Below are 23,543 nucleotides of genomic sequence, written 5' to 3'. Positions count from 1 at the left end.
GATATACGTATTGTGTATTTGTAAATACGTACAAGAACAGCTGGGTAGTGCTTATAACAATGCAGTCTTTATATAACAGATTTTGATAAGAAATTAAAGTTCATTTGCAAACCAAGAATATTTCCATTTTTAGTTAAGTACTTAACTAAAAATGGATAAGTTAGCTCAAGAAAATATGTTTATTATATCTTCATCATGTTACTTAACTAAAAATGGATAAGTTAGCTCAAGAAAATATGTTTATTATATCTTCATCATGTTACTTAACTAAAAATGGATAAGTTAGCTCAAGAAAATATGTTTATTATATCTTCATCATGTTACTTAACTAAAAATGGATAAGTTAGCTCAAGAAAATATGTTTATTATATCTTCATCATGTTAACATGATGAAGATATAATACAAATATTTCCTTCAGTTGTGTTCAATATTTACTTGCAAAAGTTAAATTGAACATACACTCACCTAGACAACAGATACCATATCCATTAGCACAGCCTCCAATATTCGCGCCTCGCTTATTATCACAGTCTCCAGAAAAGAGGCACACTCCCTCCAAATTGTTGGTTCCTATACACCCTGTGTTCTGATAGCGAAGTATGTTAATATATTCCGCTGAAAGCCATAAACACAAATACAAATTATTCACGCATATAACTTTAATTTGTAATGTTTCTTAGATACCTTATTCAGCTGTGAACTGAATGGTCAACTTGCAGATTTGAATTCCATTTCAAGAGTCAATGACTGAAGCAAAAACACCCATAAAGAACCATTAACTAAAGAAATAGAAAACAGATTCGGACAAGGACGTCCTCCATGTGATAAAATGGTTTACTTCTGGAGGTCATTACGCCATTTTTGAATGACGCGTTTCAAACATATTTTTATGCTTATAAACTATGAACAAGTCGTTCGTAGGGCAGGTTAACATGTTATTAGCTATTTTAGTTAAAGAAAACGTTTCAGAACTTTATTTCAGGTCGATAAGATGGCTAAAGAAAGGTTGGACATTTAGAAACCAGTAAGAACAATTCCAGGAATAATTACAACTGAAAATAGTTTGCTAATTTCTCTACTTTTGAGTAGTCATTTCAGTGATGAATTAGAGCCTATCCTGAAAAGGCATAGTGTTTACCGATGTAATACGGATCTAGTTAATTAGTTTGTACAATTTGGGGCAAATCTAGCTGTTCCTAAATTAGAAGAGATAGACTAGATGGGATGCAGTTAGTCAACATCATCCACTGCCAACTCTTAGATTACTCTTTACCAACGAAAGTACGTCAGTTTATTATTATTTCAACAGAAACATAACATAAAACTTTATTTAAATGTATAGAATATTCAAGATTAAGACACATTAGACTCTAATTTAAAACAGCAAAATTTTCCAAACTGTGTCTTCTTCAGAGATTCATGCCCAATTCTAGGTACTTCTGAAAAGCAGTTATTTCATCATCAATGTTTTGAAGAAACAAGAAAAAGTCTTAGCTCATCACATCCCACAAGTTTAAAACAATACTTACTGATATTAACATTTAATAAACAATTAAAAGCAGACATAACATAAATTATATTAATAACAATTACTTCAGTTTTATTTAACAAGTACATGTTACTTCAGTTTGAAGTTTATCTATTTTACAAAATTAAAGCATTTCAATAATAACTCTGAAAGAGAGTTAGTTTTCTAGGTTAAAAAGTTTATTATGAACTTTGAAATAGAACTCATATAAAAATTAAACATAATAGTAAACTGACAAACAACAATTTATATGCATAAATCATTGTTTGTCAATTTACTATTTGGTTCATACATATTTACTGATTTTCATTTATTATATAGGACTAAAATACCTAATACTTTTCGGTTGGAGTACGCCTAGGCTTAGGGTTAGAAAAGTATCTGTAATATAGTGTTCCAGTTTGAACATATAAGAACATTACATTGTAGTTTGAATATCTTCAGATAAATCCAAGTTACCTATACTGGAGGGACGATCCTGTGCTTGAGTTTGGATCAGTGCCACAGTGAGAAAGAAAACACTTAAGTAATTCTTCATCATCTATTTTGGAAAAGTTTATGAAATTAAACCAGTTGTCGTTGTTGATCTAAAGGAAGAATAAGAATCGTTTTCGAAGTAAAGTTTCTCAAAATGATTAGTTTTTAAAAAACATGACATGATTTTTCCATTTACAAAGCAAGTATTTAGTTAACAAAACTACATGATCGAATATTTTTGCAGCCAAATATATTCCTTAGCGGTAAGTTCGTTGACATTTGAACTCCGTAGCACAGACAGACAGCTAAAACAATATGAAATAGTGTACTCATTTTTGTTGTTTAATAATGAAGTTAAATGTCATGAATTTGAAGAAAACTTTTTAGATAATCAGAAGGTGCTACTAATAGTAAAAATTACATATGTAAGTTTGCTCTAATCTAACTTACCAGTTGTTTGAAAGTAATGTACAGAATCGGGCGTCGGAGGGACTTAAATCTCAGTACTACTTGTGTAAAGGAAGGTACTGTGTATTCCGGAAATTACTGTCCGTAAAGCACTTTTATAGAATCTCTAAGACCTTTAGCTCCCCCCCCCCCTCCCCCTGTCTCAACGAACTCGAAATTAGTGAACACCGCCTTTCAGGTTGCTGCTGCAGGCGCGGTCAATGTTCGGTGTTTACAAAAAAATGTCTAGCCTCCCGGTCACGTATTGACCTAACCATCTTGTTTTTCGTCAGTGATTTCCTCTACTCTCTCTACATTACTACGTTAAGAAATGGCCAATAACAGTGTCATATAACCGAATGTCCAAAATATTGAAAAATCAAATGCAAATATATCTTCAGATAAAAATCGAAAAAGTCTTAGTTACGTAGGTAGATTCCAGACAATTTTCAGTGAAAATCTGTAACTAAACACACGATGAGATTTCTTCTAACATATAAAAATGAGTAATTTCAAATACTTTCTAAACTGAAACAATGATTATCACAAGTTTTGCAGGTTATTTTATCTTATTCATCCAACTGTTCACGAATGCCGATTTCATGACTGACGAATGTAGTCTTTTTTCAATAATATTTGTTTGTTAACTAACATTAGTATGCAATATCTGTAGCAAATTTTAATTATTCGAATAGAAACAATAAAGTCATTATTGAGTTTTTGAAGCAATGAATAAATATTTTGTATATGTTTAGTTATTTAAAGTAAGTAAAAGTATAAACTGTACACTTGTAATTTTACACTTTAAAAAGGCGTAACTGTTTAATCAATTTTCCCTCTGTGGAAATATCAATATATTTATTGCTCAATATGAGAGGATAAACTGGACACACAAAGGTTTTTCATAAACCACATCAGACCCATGAAAAATTAGTAACCATGTAAATGTAATCATATATATATAAATCACTTCACAACCAGCAGTTTGGGTAGTGTACATAAACAGTTATTTCAGACTCTTACACAACTTAAGTTCAAATTAAAACTTGATGTCAATACACAGTAAATAATGTTTGAAAAGAAACAAAACCAAAATTTAGAGAATCTCTATATCCTAAATATCTACAAGGAAATAAAAATTATTCTCGTATTGAAGGTTCAAACCACCAAATACGCGTGGAATTTTAAAAGGAAAGAAAACAGCTTTTGTTATATGACATCAAATGAAATTTAACGTAAGCCTTAGTAGCGGGATTTTCGTATTCGCTTTGTATATAAATATTATGAAGTTTAACTAAACTATGAACGACTTTGAAAATAAAGTACTGTAGCGAATCATCTTGATATCTCTGTTTTAGTAAAAAGAAACTTCAGGTGAGACAATACTATCATGGATTTAGTACTAACACGAGCTTTATGTTTAATGTATGAATTGACATGAAGTTTTACGAAGGTTAACACATAATTCTAATAAATAAAGTAATATGGTGTTCCGTGCAAGAAACGTAATATTGGATATAGAAAACATTGATTTTATAAATGTTGCATAGGCGTTTTCTTAACGTTTGTATGTACCGCCATCTGGCAACATAATATATATTCATCTTCGTTATGTCGTACATCAGGAACGCTAATGTGATTTTTAAAAATTCCCGAAAAAGTCTAGCAATTTTAAGGTACAATATGCCATATAATCAAGTTTTTATTAAGCTTATAGAGTAATATCATGGTGCTACCCAATAGTTGCACTAAAAATGAAAATAGAATATTGTTTTCTCATTAACGTGTCTCACAATTAAATATTTTGTAAATTGACACTCACTAAAGCAGTGAGACTTCTTGCTTGTTTGTTTGTTTTGAATTTCGCGCAAAGCTACACGAGGGCTATCTGCGCTACCCGTCCCTAATTTATCAGTGTAAAACTAGAGGGAAGGCAGCTACTCATCACCCCTCACTGCTACCTCTTGGGCTACTCTTTTACCAACGAATAGTGGGATTGACCGTCACCTTATAACGCCCCCACGGCTGAAAGAGCGAGCATGTTTGGTGTGACGGGGATTCAAACCCGCGACCCTCAGATTGCGAGTCGAGCACCCTAACCACCTGGCCATGCCAGGCCAAACTTTTTGCTTCTGATCCCTTAAAAAAGGGAGACGATTGTACTTATACTTTTGAAACTAGGTCATGCTAAATGTTTTTGTTAATGTAAATTCACACACATCACTGTTTGTATTGCTTAAGCAATAAAACTACCAAAACCACTACTCAAACATACAAGTTGTTTAGAATATTAACTGTTAATCAAATATATCTTTTGGTTCACCACTTGTTATCGAATTATATCACTTTCAGGTAGTTTCGCCTGTCATAAGTAAATATGGATATAAAAAATTCAAAACATCATCATTTTGTGTCATTTCATTCCAGCCCGAGGAGGGACTGGCAGACCATTAGAAGGTTATGCCCTCTCATCGGCCAACCTAAGAATACGAGAAAAAGTAGGAAGAATAAAAGATGCAAGAGATGGGTAAAAGAGTGAGGAAGAGTATAGAGAACAAGAATGAGAAAAAAACTTAAAAAAGAAAAAAGAGAAGGACGAATTGGATGTACAGTGAAAACGAAATAAATTAAATGGGATAACATATAGACAGGCAATGAAAACAAACGTAAATGGTGAGATGAGCACTAGAGAGTGGAAATATAGTGACGAATCATGCTGGAAAGTTCAAACTCTGAAGTCCATAGGCTCCAGATCACTGGGTAGATAGCAGGTGGTCGATGAGACATTTTTCCATTTAAAGTATTGATATTATAATTGTGGATTTTTGCCTAACATACTCTTCAAGGTTTGTTGACAGTCAGTAAGGCTAAACACATATATATCTCCTCCTATAAATTATGCCAACTTATGTTTTATTAGCTGAATATTTTCCAGACAAATAAGTAGTTATAAAAACATTTAACCTACTTTAAAAAGTCATTATGCTCCGAAATTTTGTTTTCCTAGTATAAGGTCATATAATTAACTTCTTTGTACTATATCTTTTGAAAGTAGTAATTAAAAACATTTTTTCTCAGAGAGGATATATTAGCTTAATTAACTATATAACAGTCATATTATTCTGTTTTTATCACATGTATTTTTGTGGGGAAATAATATAAAGGTAAACTACTACTTAGCAGTGAGTTCAGTTTAAACATATATTATTTCCATATTTCATAATAGTTTTATTTTTGGTCACTAGATGGAAGCACAAAATGTTCGTATATAACGACATTGTGGGACATTTCGTTGCACAAACCTAATATCTGACAAAACACTTTTGCTAAAAATAAATAAATAAATATATAAATTAAAATTCAAGCAGTTGAAGTCTTTACACAACTGATATGTCTGTGTACATCTTATTGATGTCTGACTTTAATAACACCAGTTTCTTAATTGTCAAAACAATACATTATATAGTGGTCTTCTTTCCTTCAAATCTTCAATCGGGATGAGCCTGTAGCTGTATGTGTATACGTGGTATCATACTTCAAAACCTAGGATCCGTATGATGTCCTCCCTATTAATCCTCTAACCCTGGCATGGGGTTATTGATTGTATGCACATACAGTAATCTGGGGTGAAGTTGGAGGCGTGGGTTCTAGAAATGTCCCCTTAACGTTGGTCCAGTGCTCCGGGGTAGTTGTACCGTCCAGGAGGAACCATTCCATCTTCACTGGCCTCCAATTTAATCTAAAAATAAAATCAAAATATTCGTTTCAGATCTTTAGAAGTACTTGTTGCAGGTATAAAAACATTAAGATATATTTGGTTAAAATTCGTATTTTAGAGATTTCATTATTTGTCAACAGATGGCGTACCATTCATTTCCTTGCTAAAACGTTTTCTATTTTCTGCTAATTATAAAATAGTAAAAGGATTTATTTTCCAAAACCATTATTATTATGAGCATTTCTTCTGTGAGCTGCTAAGTTGTGACACAAATAACAAATAAAATCCCTGTGAAAGTTTAGTCCAAACTAATCTGATGTCAATCTGTCATTTTCTGATGTAAGAAAAACCTGTAGGTTCAAGAAGTCTTGATACAAAGTCATAAAAACCTTACAACCCGAACATTTTTGAAAGGTGGACATTTTATATTATTTGGTTATTAATTTCAGTGCAATAATAAATCAAATTTAGTTGATTAACATATATTAGAACATGTAGCTAAATATTTTCAGGATCATATAAATCTCTCTCTCAATAAGAGGAGCTGGTTAATAATAAACCGAGAACTCGATTTGAGTATAACAAAGGGAGAATGGTTTTTCCCTGGGCGGTAAAACTACATACAAAGGCTAACGTGACATTCAGAGCGTTATTATTTTAGTAGCTACCCCTTTCTTGCCGAATTTAACAGCATTTTGTAGTGGTTTTCTAATCATTAGACTGTATGTATTTTCAAATTTGGCGATAAATTAGATACAGAAAAGCGTAGCCCATGGTTAACGTGCCAGACTATGGATCTGAGAACCCGTGATTTCACCTTATTACTGCCAAAAATAAAAATAGAGCTCCGCACTCCACGTTTGTGGAAACACCTGAAGAGTGACAGTTAAATTAGAGAAGTGAAAGAGATGGCACTGGGTAGTGTTAATTAGTTACCATCCTTTTTGTCTATCACTGTAAAATTATGGACTATAAAAAGAAATCTAAAACTATAACTTATATTTTATAAAAACCTTTTTGATCATCGTGTCACTAAGTAGGTGAAATACAGCAAATAAGTTAAAAATCAAAGGAAAAATTTTCACTGCCGAATTTCCGTATTATTATTAAGAAATGGTACGATATGAAGAATTTTGAAGACATATAAAATTTTAGAATATGTTAATATTAGCTAAATTAAGAATATATACATATGAGTAAATAGAACACATAAAAGTGTCGAAACCAGTTTTCTGGTCTTGTTCCTAACAGAGCATATATCTATACATTAGTTGTTTACTGTATGCTATCATCATTACCTTCTTGATCATGGGTATATGATATTACACAGTGATACGAGTAATGTTTCTGTCACTGTTGTACATAATGAGTACATTAGGCTCAGATCTTCAGTTTTAACAATGAGTCATATACATTTAATATGTTGAAATATTTCAAAGGAATGAGTGTGATTTTCTTTATTCTCATATGACTGAATCTAAGCAAGTTAAAATCACAGTGTCCCAATTTATCAGTAAGACGAGAGTATCCTAATATTGTTTTCATTTTACCATTTCTCTGCGTTAAAAACATTCAAAGGTTTTTATCGATACTCACTTAACTTAACTCTAGAAAAGACGATAATTACAACTTCTGAAATGAATATTGACTTATGACGTCTACTGTATAAATAGCATTAGGAATATTTAACCTGAAATAGATTTAATAAGACAAATGGAGGCTAAGGACCGTAAGAAGAGCAGACAGTAAGCAACCCAAGTCTCATACTCTTTGGTAAATAAGGATATTGAATAAACTTCATAGTTATAACAGCTGAATGTACGTAACGATAACGACTGAGACACATCATACCTCAAAATGTATTTGACATTTTTCTAGTTGAAGTAAATTCATAAATCAAGTACTGTACTTTTCCTCTAGTTCACTAAATGTCCTGTTACCAAGTCTAGCAGTGTATTGTTCGTGTAATTCACTAAATGTCCTGTTACCAAGTCTAGCAGCGTATTGTTCGTGTAATTCACTAAATATCCTGTTACCAAGTCTAGCAGTGTATTGTTCGTGTAGTTCACTAAATGTCCTGTTACCAAGTCTAGCAGTGTATTGTTCGTGTAGTTCACTAAATGTCCTGTTACCAAGTCTAGCAGTGTATTGTTCGTGTAGTTCACTAAATGTCCTGGGTAACAGGACATTTAGTGAACTACACGAACAATACACTGCTAGACTTGGTAACAGTACATTTAGTGAACTAGAGGAAAAGTACACTGCTAGACTTGGTAAGAAGTCTAGCAGCGTATTGTTCATGTAGTTCACTAAATGTCCAGTTGAAAACTCTGGCACTGTAGTGTTCTTCAAGTTTGTAAAGTGTGTTTAGTTTAGAAGATTAGCACCGTATGTTTTCGTCTATTTCAATAAATGTCCATACTAAATTTCTAATATTATACTGTTTTTCTAGTTTACTAAATGGCCCATTAACAATCTAACATTGTATTCTTATTCTACTTTACCGAACGTGCAGTTGAAAAGACTAGTAACCTACGGTTCTTGTGGTTCACTAAGTGTGTACAGTTACGATTCTAAATGTATAGTTACCAAGTACAGTAGTGAGTGGTTCTTCTAGTTCTCGAAGTATCCAACAGTTTTCTTTACTAGTATAGTGTTGCTTCGTTTAGTTAGTGTCTAGCTAACTAAGTGTTTCTAGTTACCAAGTCTAGCACAGTAAATTTATTTTAATTCATTAATGTACAGTTGACATGTCCAGTACTATTACCGTTAATATAGTTTACTAAGTGTCCAATTTCAAGTCTATAACTGTACTGTCCGTTTGGTTCAATTATGTACAGTTGCTAAGTCTGTTACTGCAGTCTTCTTATGTTTCTTTCTTTACAAAAAGTCATAAACTGTTTGTTCTTCCAGTATTTATCACATAGGTTTTTCTGCTAAGTTCATTACTTTTACTAGTATTGTTCTTTTTACCTTGGGGTCCTTTAACGTAGTGTTCAATTCCTCGACGATTGACGGTGGGTGGTGTTGAGTAGCTCCCTCTGGTATATCACTTCAAAATTATATACGGCTAGCGCTCCTCGAATAGCTTTGTGCGAGATCCAAGAAACAAACCAATTGCAAAATTTGATAAATAGTTTGGAGTTTTACACTTATTACAATTTGAAGTCATTCTAGAAAAAAGGGTGATGTAACTTATTTAGATTTGTGTGTGTATGTGTGTGTGATTGCTAGGTCGCTCAAATTGACCAACCTTGTATAGTGTTATTGGTAGAGAAAATAACAGATAAAATATGAAGTTTTACTGAATAAAAACGTTTGAAATGTATTTAGGAGGTTTTAAAGATTATGTAAATCAAATCTGAGATGAAGAGGAATACCTTTAATATTAACATGAAAATCACTTTGCACTTGGGCCAGTAAAAAAAATAAAAAGAAAGACTTGATATATTCACGAACATATCTTTTTTTAGTTTATTAAAAATACTTCATTAAGAAATCTGACTTTTTGTATGTAAAAGACTTGTAATTTTTACTGAAAGTGTGTCAAATTTTGTGAATATACACATAATATATTAAAAATTAATAGTCTCAAAACTATAACAAGTACAAAGTGGTCACATGGTCGGTCAATTCGACCAAGTCCGCGTAGAGAGGGTTTTTAAGGGTACGTTTTGTTTTGATTTATAAATATATAATGGTTTATGCTATTTTTAGTTGAATTGCTGTTTCGGAAAGAATTTTGTTTTGCTTGCAGTTGATCTATGTTAAATGGTAATTCATATGGAATACAGCAGTATTTTCAACCTGAATAACACTTTATGCAAAACAGATGTTAAATGGTCAGTCAGAAACTCAAAAGTTCAAGCATATCCATCCCTAATTTAGAGTTGTTGACTACAGGGAGAGCAACCAGTTAGCAGGATCCTCAGCCTACCTGACTATTCTCGATCAAGTAGTGGAATTGGCTGTGACTTTTATAACGTGAAAAACTTGAAAGTCCAAAGTGTGTTCAGAGGATATCACTTTATCGAGTCTTGAAACCTCCTGATCCATCCCCTCACCGATCTATAGCCATATTCAAAGCTTTACAAAATATCAATGTTAATTATCCTTTGCTTCCCACACCAGAACTTACTCTATGTAGCATTCCCAATAATTCGTCTACTCTGGACCTAAGAAAAACTCCTGAGAAAATGGTAGAGTTTCGAATAATTTCCTATTTGTCAGTAGTTTAAACAGCTTTAAACCCAATCAGTCAAATTGTTTATAATTTAAACATTAATGTGATAAAATATTTATGTAAAGTCAAAAGTCCATTGCATGATTATATTATGCTTACATTAAATCTCTAAATGAATTATAACAATTTATTTTTTTGAAACAAAAATATAGCAAGTGACGATAATAATATTGTTGTAACGGTTGCTGTTGTTGGGGTCAGTGGTACATCGGTAAGTTACGGACATAAAACGCTAAAAGTAAAAATAACTATGCAAAGTCAATTGCAATTAATGATACCCTCCGCCCCAGTGGCTTACCGACATATCTGAAGGCTTTTCACGCTAAAAATAAAAATGTTAATAATATTTCACTACTGATTTTGCTCTGTTCTCTAACTTCTTTTAAGCAAAACTATAAGAAATAAATTCGACAATAAATTAAAGAGATGTCGCTCTTAGCTCTCGATTATAAGCAGCATGGATGGTCAAGGATTACGTGAGGAAATAAATCAATCAGGGATGTCATCTAATAATAGTGGTAAATCAATTAATAACGTCAACGAGGAAAAAAAAAATGTCCAAGAAAAGATTACAACTGAAGATATTAAAAATGACACATACAATGAAGATTCCTTTAAACTTTACCCTGAAAGAAGAGGGAAGAAGTATAATCCTACTTGGTTTGAAACCGCTGTTCTTGGAGAATCTAGGCGAGAAATCGATAAGGCAAAGTGTGAACGGAATGTATATTCATGCTTGGAGAAAAGTAAACAGAATTTTTTGTTGTTGTTGTTGCTGCTGCAAATACGCAGATGAAAGGAAAAATATAGTAGATTTTTTATATTTCTTTTTTTTTTCAGCTGCTATTCATGCAAACCATGGTGACTGGGGCAGTGAAGACACCCAGCCTTACACTAAGTAAGGCTTTAACAAGTTTAAAACAGTATCATTGACGTTTTTAAGTAGTCGTTAAGTGACACATATACTTTTATTTTAAACTTAAAGTATGGAAAAGCAACAGAAATTCAATGCTACAGTACCAGTGAATTCTCATTCTAATAAATTGTAGCACTACTACTACTAGTTCGTTAGTGTTACCTTGATGATCAGAGCAAGCTACCTATTTAGATAAATAAAAATCAACTCGGTAATGAGTATCTGCTGATTGTATTTTTCTTACATATAAAGCTTTATTGAGTCAACTACTACATTATTAACACAAGTATCATATATTATAATGATTTAAATAGTTATTTCATGCATTAAAACGTATTTCTCCCCTATTTATGTATTTTTTGTATGCTTGGCAAAAGATCAGGTCTCCATTTACACAAAACAAGATGGGTAGTATTTCAATATTTGATACAGCTTATATTATGATGGATGTAACCAATTCACTGTCACACATCCATAAGTGTCTTAAGCTACGTGCAGATATAAACATGGATGATAATGCTGGTTAATAATTACAAGAATTCTTACCACAAATGTTTCTTTAGATAATTTTATGACATATTTATATATGCACAGTAGTCAATAGAATATAATAAGTTGAATTTCATACATGTTATTTTACATAATGTTTGGCAAGTGACTTCCACATTTCATGTTTATTACTCCAGTTCATCTTCTTTCCAGTTTAATATATTATCTTTTATTAATTTTTGTAATAAAGAATAAGGATTCGAAGCACTTCTCTTTGATCATAACTTAAATCTAGCTTATATTACTGGTTCAATAGAGAGCATTTGTACCTACTAGACTCTTGACTCAAATTCAGATAAATTTCCAACCCTCAACCTTGACTTAAATTCAAAATGTTTAGCTTATATAAGTTCACTAGAATTGTGTTTGACAAACTAAACTGTTGTGGTTAGAATATGATACAGAAAACCTTTATTTGTTATCAGCTCATTCTTTAACAATGCAACCTAACGGTGTCTTTATTTTCTTGTTTTCAAAATATTTTGATGTACATTATGGTTAAAAACAATTTAGCACATTTGTTTGTTTTTAAAAGATGAAATTTGTTAATAACTGTATTGAGTTTTAAAAGTATATTAGGAGCAGCATTTTTTTATATGAAAGAAAATAAAGTTTGGGTAACTTGTTGTGAGGAGAGGAAATCCACTGTACACTTTAAGTAAATGTCCAAAGATACAACTTTTGATGGGTTGTTTATTTTTATTTACCTTTTTACGATGTTTCAACAACTCATGTGGCCAAATGAGTGGTCAAAATGTCGTAAAAAGTTAAATAAAAATAATCCACTCAAAGGCTGTATCTTTGGACTTTTTATTTAAAGTTTGGCTAAGTTTACTTGATTTCATTGTACTTGGAGTCTTAAATCATGAGATTACAAAATCTTTGACAGTTTTAAGTGTACTTCAAACCAAAGTCAATGTCAGGGCAGTTAAATTCCTTCACCACATTGTCATATGAAATACATTTATAGAGAAAAGTAAGTAAAAGATGAAGCTAATGGATCAGAAATTATTGACAATCTGAGTGTTGGTAAGGTACAGTATGTGCATTATAATACATTTGTTGAGATATAACATTTGAATCAGTTATTTACTGTTAAAGTTAAGATTTTAATTTTGTGTGTTTATAGTGAACCTTGAAATCATGTTTAGTAATTTTTACATGGTTTGTACTTGTATGTGTGTGTGTATGTTTTACATCATACAAAATATTACTCTAGATGATATACCTAGTACACAGTTTTTAGCTATATAAATTGACCTGATGGGAGTTTTTGCTTTATACCTGCTAAGGTGAATTTGTTAAATCAAGTAAATGATATAGAATTTTGTAACTCAAGAAAAAGCATTTAAAGAAATTATCACATCTAGTTACATCCTTGATGTAAATATATGAGTAAATTGTATCTATAAACTATGATTTCACACTTTCACAAGTGTGCTAATTTCAAAATCACGACACTTTTGAAACTACTTTTAATACTTGTCAGAAGGTCATAACTTAGTTCTGGGAGCAGAGTAATTATGAATCTGGTGACTTTACATTATTGTTGTAACATTTTTATATATTTACAGGTCCTTTGATTAAATTGATGATGAGTGCTCTGAAAGGTTCAGGATGGTAAGTAATCTAAAAGTTACCATTCAACACATGTTGTTTTTAAATGTCCTGAATTAATACTTTGTTGTTTTAAAACCAAATTATTTAAAAACCTGACAGTGTTATAGACATGGTTGTCAATATGATAGTTATCTAATTAATGGAAACTTCCTTAGAAATGTAGCACTGTATTATCAGATTTGAAGTAATTAAACTTACAAAAACGTGTTCTCTTCTATAGTCCTACATCTCAGATCTAAAAAACTTTCTTAATTTAGGATTAGCAGTTCTTTAATACTTTAGTTTCTGCAAAGAACTTTTAACTTGAAGTTTGAATCTTGGTTTTGTAACAGCTAAAGGACTTTAACCTTTGGTATTTTTTTTTCGTTTGGTGTATCAAGCTATTGAGTTTACTAAACTAAGAAGTGGAAGAAGCTTTAGGCTTAACAAAGTAGGGTCTATTGAAGATTTGAGACCCTGACTCTTAATGAGAGTTGGGGTTATAATAGGGCATTCTCCTGTACAATATACTGAAGATTTGGAGCATACAGGAAATCTATAGACTAGAATGTTTTTATCACATGTTAAAGCTGAGGATATTATAGAGAGACTAGGTATTGACTGTAACTTGGAAGATTCTGTATTTGTTGTGCATATTGGAACTAATAAAGTTAGTGATGAGGAGTAATTAACCAAGAACTACTTTCAAACTTTAAAGGCAGCATGCAAGGATTAAATGAGAGACTATAGAGAATGTTTGGATCTTAGGTTAAATTATTATATATGAGAAGACAGAATTTAGGATATGGGATATGCATAGGTGGTCTTACCTATTGGGCAAACTGGGCAATTGCTTGGGGCCCCACACATGGAAGGTCCTCCGATGCTATGCCTTTTAATCTACTTCTGAGTTTTCTTATCATTATAGGGCCCCATTTACTTAATTCTACCCGGGGCTCCAGAATGACTAAGGCCACCCCTGGGGATATGTCTGAATCTTTAGGGAAAAGGGTTAGATATGTGGACAGGTTTGAAGGGAGGTATAATTCTGGATCATTAAATAAAATGGTTATTTATGATGACAGAGTTAAAGGTAGGATATGGGAGATATGTTAGTACATAATGGACTTAACTTAAACAGGAAACCTCCAAGTGACTTTAATTACAAACTGTTTAAAATGAGGTTAGATAGTGGTGAGGATTATACCCTGTGGTGAGTTTTAGTAGAAAAGATGAAAGTAAGTTTATTTTTAGTGATGGGAACCTCTGTAATAAGTTTCTATAATTAGAAGCTTTGTTGATTAACATATTAAAATATCATACTGATTTTTTGCTTGAACGAAGGATTTTCTATATGATTCTGATCAGGTAGTTGGCATCCATTGTAAATATACAGACATATTAGTTATATAAGCAAGCTTATTATTATTAGACATAATTTACTGAAATGTGAGGAAACCTTATTATAGAAGAACGGAACATGGCTAAACAACCTTTTTTACTATTCAATTTCTGAAAGAGATTCCCACCTCATCAATCTCTCTAGGATAGAAAAAGTATTTGTAGCGTTAGGTCCCCTTATGGATATACAGAGTTTCACTACTAGGAATGTACCTCTAATGTAAGAAATGTCTATTTGTTTGTTAATGTAAGAAATGTCTGTTTGTTGGTTAATGTAAGAAATGTCTATTTGTTGGTTAATGTAAGAAATGTCTATTTGTTGGTTAATGTAAGAAATGTCTATTTGTTTGTTAATGTAAGAAATGTCTATTTGTTGGTTAATGTAAGAAATGTCTATTTGTTGGTTAATGTAAGAAATGTCTATTTGTTGGTTAATATAAGAAATGTCTATTTGTTGGTTAATATAACAAATGTCTATTTGTTGGTTAATATAACAAATGTCTATTTGTTGGTGGTTTTAGGGAAAATCCAGCTGTATATATATGGATTTTTCTAAGTAATTTTGAGGATTTTATTTTTATTGTATTTGAACTGTAGAATTTTACATTTGTGTTAACCAATAGAATTTTACACGTGTTAACAATTGCTGTGATTTTACAGTGAAGTGGACATCAGCCGTCATATATCCTGTGAAGTTTGTGACAAAAAAGTTAGTGGTGGCTATGACCCAGAATTGAACCAGGTGGTTGTTTGTCAAAATGTGGCTCGATCAGAATGGATGGTTCAGGGAGTGTTGGCTCATGAATTTGTTCATATGTTTGACTATTGCAGAGCTAAGCTGGACTTTAGAAATGTTGATCATTTGGCTTGTACAGAGGTAAGCCAGAGTAGAAATGTTGATCACTTTGTTTAAATAGAGGTAACTGGATTTTAGTAACATTAATCATTTGGCTTGTACTGAAGTAGGCTGGACTTTATAAATGTTGATTTATAATCCTGTTGTATCTTTATCTAGGTACGAGCTGCCAATCTAATGCACTGTTCCTTCTTGAGTGCAGCGGTTGAGGGTACTGCTTCACCATTTCATATTGCTAAAGCACATTCAGTAAGTTACTTCTTAACCCTTTTTTTTTAGAAGAGGAAGCTTCTTGAATTTTTTTGTAAAACTATATTTCAATTTTTATTTTCTGTTATCGTAAAAACAAAAAAATTAAATTACATTTTTAAAGTTGTCAAAGTTTTTATGAAACACCATTTTGTAGTGGTGTTTTCTAACAGAAAGGTGAAAAAGTTTTCCAAAAAACAAATTTATGTTCATTGTTTCTTCTTTTTTCAAATCTTCCTTAATTTGTACTTTTCAGATAGCACTGATTCTTCCTTAAGAGTGACGAGATAGGTCTACATTATGAGATACTGAAAAAAAAACTTTTCTTGTGAAATAATTCTGAGCTCCTTAACTACTGAACTTGAAGGGTAAATTTCTGAACACAAATCCACAATTGTAGAAAGCTTTTTTAAAGTACAAACAAAGTAAATCTGTATCTTGCATGTCACAACGAACATTTGCCTTTACTGTAGAGTTAGGCTTGAAGTCATTCCATGATGCTATAAATCAACTAACTCTGTTGAGATCGTGTTCCAAACTGAATAAATCTCACTTTACTTAACTCATTACTATGAAACTTATGCAGAGTAACTAACACAAACCACATGACTGGTCATTCCCTATGAAACATAACAGAGGTAATTACTTGAAAAGAACACTTGACTGTTTATAAAAAGATAACTATCTAACTTCACATACTACAGATGACTTTGCAGCTATCTTTACCATGGAAAGACAAAACGTACTATTCTGTGTGAATGACACAGAACAGTAGGTAACTAGAGCAACAGTAATTTAATGATCTTATTGACCAACATGTTATGAGGAAACTGTGCACACCTGCACAAATAACAAATTTAGAAATATTCCTGTATTAATACAAATTGTATGCTTATACACTACAATTGCTGTACAAATGGTACTGTGATATTTCAGACTTTATCTGGAATAGGGTGGTTTGTCCCACTGTCCTAAGAAAAATTCTTGAAATGCACAAAATGTCTTGGTTTTATGATAAACACATCAGTCAGTTTGTCACATTGAATACGAATGTAAAAGGCGTACTTGACTTGCTCATTGTTGTAACACATACTCTCCTGCTGTCAGAATCTCTCAAAACTTCTGCCTGTGCATGATGAGAAACCCGGGTATGCACTGGTTTTTAGTTAGTAGTAATGCAGTAGACCTATAACAGTTGGTGAATGTGTGGTAGACAATTAAAGGTCAGGGACTGTTCTCTAAGACAGTTTTAAAGTATGATTTTCAGCTACAGATTTCTCTTTTTTAAAGGCAAGTGAATTGGATAAAAAGTTGAGAGTACTATTTTCAATCTGTGTTTTTGATAGGACATTGTGGCAGATCAGACATTATGGATCACACTACTAGAAAAAAGCACAAGGAACATTTTGAAATTATGGACAAGGGCTATGCTGTCCCAGTTTTTCGGTTTGGAAATTTGGTCACCATAAACCAAACTAATATTTAGTTTAAAGTTGCAAATTCCTATAAGTGTGATTATAGCTTCTTCTTGTCCTTTCATTCAATTATATTAAGTCCACATATAACATTTAGCTTTATTTTTTCAGAGTCCCTATAAGTACTACTTCTAAAATTACGAAATTGTTTATCATTTTGCATCCATAAAAATGTTACTACTCAAGTTTCGTTAGTAGACCTACATCAATTTTGTATTACTTCCCACACTTGAGCTTTGTTTTTATTGTTTTCAGTTATTGAGTTCCTTCTGAGTGTAACCATCAATGTAATCACTATCCTTTAGCTAATTATTTTCCCTAAAGTGATACTAATTTTTTACTACAAATAATGTTAGTTCCAAAATAAGTTAGAATTACCACCCTTTTTTACACATGATAATAAGATCTTATTACTACATTGTGGTATTCATTTTATAGCACTATGTTATATTTATAGCCATTATAATGACTTTATAAAGATGTACAAATAAATTTATTTTAAATGAATGATTTTGGTTATGGCCCCAGCAACAATAATTTCATGATTTTAGATTAACATTTTTTATGTCATCCATATGTTTTGGACAAGTTTTTAACAGGTAATATGATTGTAATTGTTTTTCCATATACATCATTTGTTGTTTTCCTTTAATGAATAAAGAAATTAAACTTTTGCATATAAATTACCTAAAAAAACCTGTGGTTCTATTTCTTTGGTGATGTTTCAAGCAAATGTTCTTTTTCAATCCAGAAACAAGCCTGTCAGATAATAACAAACTACTTGTTTTGTCTTGCTTTATATTCTGTTCTTGTGTATTGTTTCCTTTCAAAACACCCAAAATATTTTGCTCAAAATGTTGCCAAGGCAGCAAAATACAACCATAGTTTTTAAGATGATTTATCTCCAAAAATCTAATTTTTTTATTTTATCAACTTCACAATTTTGTAATTATTCGTTCTTTTAATGAACATATTTATTTCATTTACTTTAACATAGGACTGTGTAAAGAACAAGGCAGTAGCTTCAGTGTTGGCCGTAAGAAACGTGTCCGAACAGGAAGCAAAGACAGCAGTTGAACGTGTTTTTAAACGATGTTACAACGATCTTGAACCTGTAGGTCGACGACTTAGAAGAAATTCATTGGATATGGAAAAGGCATATAGACAGCGTTTTCACTATGGATACTTTGATTGACGTATCAAATGATTAGGAACACTGTCTTTACCTTGTGACTGGTGATATTACTATATTGTGACACCTATATATATAATGTAAAAAATTAGTACTCTATAAAGTATTGGAAATATTGAACTGAAGTAGATACAGAAGCAAAGATCTTTATAATCCTTCAGTTTTGTATAGAACAAGAAACTTCACAAATATTTCTTGATTGATAACATACAGCTTTACTATGCCAGGTTTTCAGACATTACATAAAAACATGTAAGCTTGTAGAAAAGAACCAAGTCATTCTTTATTACAAGCATAACATTATAAATGACAAAAAGATCATTCATCATGTGTCAAATTCTAGAAATGAGTGTTATAGTTTATATATAAACCTGTAGAATAAATTCTATATATTATTTTAACCTTTTATGGATAACTGTGCATTTCATCTCATCTTTGAACACTTATAGAATTGCTGTTATTAAAGAATCAAAATGGCTGATCCCATTGTAAAATAGTATAATTGGATGGAAACGTATTCTTTGATTGATTGTTTAGGCAGAGTATTCATAATGAAATTTAGTTGAATAGATGGAAACTGCCTGTTATAGAAACTCAAGTGTTGCCATCCATTCAACTAAATTTCATCAGGGATGGAAATAAATTTTAAAAACTTTAGTAAGCTTGTGTGTTATAAGATCACATTCCTGTAGTACATAGCATGTTGATGACAATGTCCTACAAAGTTGCGCTTTAACACATGAGTATAGCAAGACCTTATTTGAAATGGTCTTGTGAGGAGGGTGTAATTGATGCTTGCAGGGAAATACATACATATGGAGGTATTAGTTTATACCATGTTTGAACTAGGTGATTCACGGGGGATTTGGTCTTTGAAAATGTGTAAATGACAAGGCATGGTAGACTATAAGGAAGTGCTTTACATATAGAGGGCACTATTAGTGGCCAAACTCAAATTCCTTTCTTTGGAAGGCATTTAAGGAATGTTAGACAAGAAGGAGAAACTTGTACAAAATGTTCTGTCACTTTAAGCTAATCAAACAGTTGAGCAATAAATGCTTGCCTAGCAATGTTCTGTATGGCTGCATTCTGCTTGGTATCCCCTTACTCTTCAAATTCTGCTTGGTATCCCCTTACTCTTCAAGGTTTTCCTTAATTATTTTATTATTGCCATTTATCAGATAGTAATAATTACATACTGTTCCAATGCAGCATGCCAGTAACTTGCTACGGATTAAACTCTTATACAAACAGTTCTCTGATACTAGTAGTTATATTCTGTTTTAATACAGCATGCCAGTAATCTGTTGTATATCAAGAACACTTTTCAGACATTGGCTCTATCTCTACTATAAGGTGAAGGAGCAAAACATGTGGCAATTTAGGAGAAAAGAGCATGACATCGTGATGAATTGTTATAAACACAGTTGGCAGGAATTTAAATGGTAATAGCAATCAGTAGGAAATGCTTTTAATGTGTATTACAGATACTGTGGTTGGCAGTGTTCCAGTTCGCTCATGGCATGAGAATTTGTAATAGTTTTAGTGTGCCTTACAGGTATTGTGCAATATCTTAGCATTGTCAACTGTTCAGTTAGCTTATTCACTCCTGCAAACATTTCATTAAAATAGTATTCACTGCATACTACACGTAATTCACACTGTACACTATTTAGCATTTCCAGCATCACATTCTTGTGTAATCCCAACAGTACTGTTCCTATTTGAAATTTTAAAAGTAAGCCATTGGCATGAAAAGCTGTTTCTGACATCTACTGCTTCCTTCAAACTTGACAGTACCTATTGTGTTAAAATGGATTTATAGCTGCACAATGCATTAGCTGTCTTGTTGAACGTGGTGGCCTGATTGAATAGAACTTTGTATTATATTTGTCTGATATGCTGTAAATATGTACAAGTTTTTGAACTCATCAAGGTGTCATGCCACAAGATTGCAAGAAACAACATAAGTAGCTAAAGGCTACTTTGATTTGATTTCTGCCTGACATCCACACGAAGCTCCAGCCATTTCTGAAGCACCATGGTACATCTGACTTCAGGGGTAGGATAGGAACAACTGGAATCAAAGTAGAGCATCCTATGCAATATTTGCAAACTTGCAATAATTTTTCCACATAAATCAGGTGTTTTGTACAAGCTAATAAAGGCAGTATTAGCATAAGGCTCATCATCAGTACAATATACAATAACTGGGAACTTGCTGCAGAGTTACAGAAAGAGCTTACAACTGTGATATTTCATGCTGCTTTCAGTTTTTTTTTTGTTATAGATTGTGACGCCTGGCACGGCCAGGTGGTTAAGGCACTCGACTCGCAATCTGTGGATCGCGGGTTCGAATCCCCATCACACGAAACACGCTCGCCCATGGGGGTGTTATAAGGTGATGGTCAATCCCACTATTCGTTGGTAAACAAGTAGCCCAAGAGTGTTGATGGTGGGAGGTGATGACTAGCTGCCTTTACTCTAGTCTTACACTGCTAAATTATGGACAGCTAGCACAGATAGCCCTCGTGTAGCTTTGCGCGAAATTCATAACAAACAAACTTATCCATTGTTTTTCTTGTGGTTCATCTTCATATCATAATGAAAACAACTGCTTGAAGTTTTCTTCCTTCTTGCCAAAAAAGGCAAGTTCTAGAGAAGCTAAATACCTGACTAAAGTTAATATATTTTGGAGACATTTTTGTGAAGCCTCTTGGTTACAAAGCGTCTGGCCCCTGAGCAATAGATCGATTAGCGTCGATTATTTGTATTTAGTTGCTGTGATGCTAGTTTATGAGCAAATGATTTTTCACAGCCTCCAACTTTCTCTAGTTTTTTTTTTTCTAGGGGTAGGGCTACGTTTAAGTACTAGTAACCTGTTTTATTGGGGTAAAAACCTATTTCACTAATTTCTGGCAATTTTTCACTGCTACCATCTAGTTTTTCCACTATTTATTTTTCAAGTATGGCTTCATCACAAAAATTGAAATATCCATTTTAAAAATCAAAACCGTTATTGCAAGCATCAACTTAAGCAATGCCGCGTGTCACGTTCACGGTTTGGGAATAAAAAGGGTGGAGAATTTGGTGCATCCCAGACCTAAGACTGAATTATAGAAGCACTTCCAATTGAGCTTATTTTTCATAAATACCTTTCACTAGTAACAGAATTCAAGTACAAATACTAGTGAGACAATAAATGATTGATTTGAAGTGTTTTTAAATTACAAATATAGATCATTATTTAACTGATAAAGATCAGTAATTGTAAAATAGATTGGAGGGATCTTGTTAACTCAATTACAGCAATATCAAATAATTAAACCTTTGTTTAACACAGTTTGAAGGATTATAGAAATACACATGTATTTTTTTTTTTAATATTATTAATTCAGTAATGAAAATAACTCCAAATATTGCGTCAATTGGACGCGAAAAACTGCGTTCACGGGATGCTCTTTAAAGTGCATAACATCATTTTCGGTCCAACCAGAGCCGTAGCCAGCAAGTTTCAAGAACTGTGCACCCCCCCCCCCCTCCTTCGTTCAAAAAATACTGTGAACTGATTCAACTGTTTGGCTACAAACTTCTCCATTGCTCCAATACAAACGTAAAGTAAAACTACATTCATTTATGACGGATAACATAGTTTTTCTTGAATTAGGAAGTGGAGAGGAAGTAAAATGAGGGATGGGAGAAGAACAATAGATTTGAGAAGAAATGGAAGAGTTAATTCAAGGGAGGTCAAGTTGAGGGTGAAGAGATAGAAAGAGAACTAGGGGAAGGCGGGAACTTAAATACCATACCATACTAAATACAGCAAGTTATCTTGCTTAATTCGAATGATAAGTTCAAATGGTGTGTTTTTCTATATGCCCTCCAGTCTGTATAGTTCTGTATAAATTATTGAAGAACAGGCTTAGCGCCCGGACTACGCCTCCCTTCTGGCTGTGCCGTGGGCAACTGCATAGCTATGGCTCCTAGTCCAACACACTCTTCTACGGTTTTGTGGATTGCTTCTTTCCTTGTGGATAGGCTCAGTCATAGTACAGAGACACCCATAATCAATGACATGATATTCTCCAAGCCTCCAATTAGCTGGCCCTAACTAACTGCTCTACAGAAAATCCGTGTGCCAGAAGATACCAAACTAATTAAGCCCTTATCAATACTATTAATTCAAATCGAAAAAGACAAAGGCCCAAGGAATGACCATGGAGGTACTTCAGTGACAAAGGTCCATTTTTTTTTGTGAGAAAGAAAGAAAAATTAGTTGCAATTTTCCGTCTCTAAATATTCAGACATATCAAGAAGCACAATAAACATCACGCTTTAAGCCTCATTTTTCAATTAATTAGTTTCATAATGACAAAATTTTGTAAGTCATTTGTGCTATTATTATCGGTTTCTAAAGCTCAAAATGTATTTAATGACATTTTGGTATGATTATAATCGTATATGTAGAAATTGGCTTTCCTTGAGTTATTATTGAGTGCTTGAGTTATTATTAGGTTTCCTAACTTTTCTGTTGATCCTTCTTGCTTTTGAATATCATGGTTGTAAATGTAGAATTGTTTTATTTTTTACTAGCGAAAATACCCGGCTTCGTTCGGGTTATTAGGTTTATTTATTCTGGATGACTATGTCAGTGTCTGTATTCTGAACCCATTTTAGCATAAAAGTATAACTTATATACTTTTGTTCCTCCTTTACTGGACGTGGCCTGTTTATAAAGGTAACCTTCCCTCTGACTTGTCTTCCGATTTTAAATTTAAATAATATAAACAAATAATGAAAAAACCTCTTTAAATGGCCTCTAAATTAGAAAACAACAAATATTTTGTTCAATTTTGTAGTTTATACATTTCATTTTATACTTTCAGCACATA

The 23,543-nt window shown here is 32.4% G+C and overlaps 2 protein-coding genes across 3 annotated transcripts in view; one reads left to right on the top strand and one right to left on the bottom strand.

Moving 5' to 3' along the window:
- The window catches only part of LOC106462520, an 18,734-nt gene extending 16,667 nt beyond the window's left edge, over positions 1 to 2,067 (bottom strand). Inside the window, exons 1-2 of the mRNA XM_022389815.1 lie at positions 1,989 to 2,067; positions 467 to 616 (exon numbers count right to left, since the gene is read on the bottom strand). Coding sequence (XP_022245523.1) covers positions 467 to 616; positions 1,989 to 2,067 — 229 coding nt within the window. The remainder of the gene's footprint in view (positions 1 to 466; positions 617 to 1,988) is intronic.
- Positions 2,068 to 10,837: 8,770 nt separating this feature from the next.
- LOC106462524 (mitochondrial inner membrane protease ATP23 homolog) lies at positions 10,838 to 19,057 on the top strand. 2 transcript variants are annotated; one of them, XM_013922458.2, is made up of 6 exons: positions 10,850 to 11,160; positions 11,255 to 11,312; positions 13,454 to 13,499; positions 15,540 to 15,756; positions 15,895 to 15,984; positions 18,457 to 19,057. In XM_013922458.2, the coding sequence occupies exons 1-6, from the start codon at positions 10,969 to 10,971 to the stop codon at positions 18,652 to 18,654; spliced, it is 801 nt and encodes a 266-aa protein (XP_013777912.1). In that variant the 5' UTR covers positions 10,850 to 10,968; the 3' UTR covers positions 18,655 to 19,057. The 2 variants fall into 2 exon arrangements, with proteins under 2 accessions (XP_013777911.1, XP_013777912.1); XM_013922457.2 differs by lacking the exon at positions 11,255 to 11,312 and having other exon boundaries at positions 10,838 to 11,160.
- Positions 19,058 to 23,543: the final 4,486 nt, after the last annotated feature.

The sequence above is a fragment of the Limulus polyphemus genome, unplaced genomic scaffold (assembly GCF_000517525.1).
Source record: "Limulus polyphemus unplaced genomic scaffold, Limulus_polyphemus-2.1.2 Scaffold1190, whole genome shotgun sequence".
Classification (NCBI taxonomy): Eukaryota; Metazoa; Arthropoda; class Merostomata; order Xiphosura; family Limulidae; genus Limulus; species Limulus polyphemus.
The sequence above is the reverse complement of the archived record's forward strand: the minus strand, read 5'-3'. Positions and strand labels throughout refer to the sequence as shown.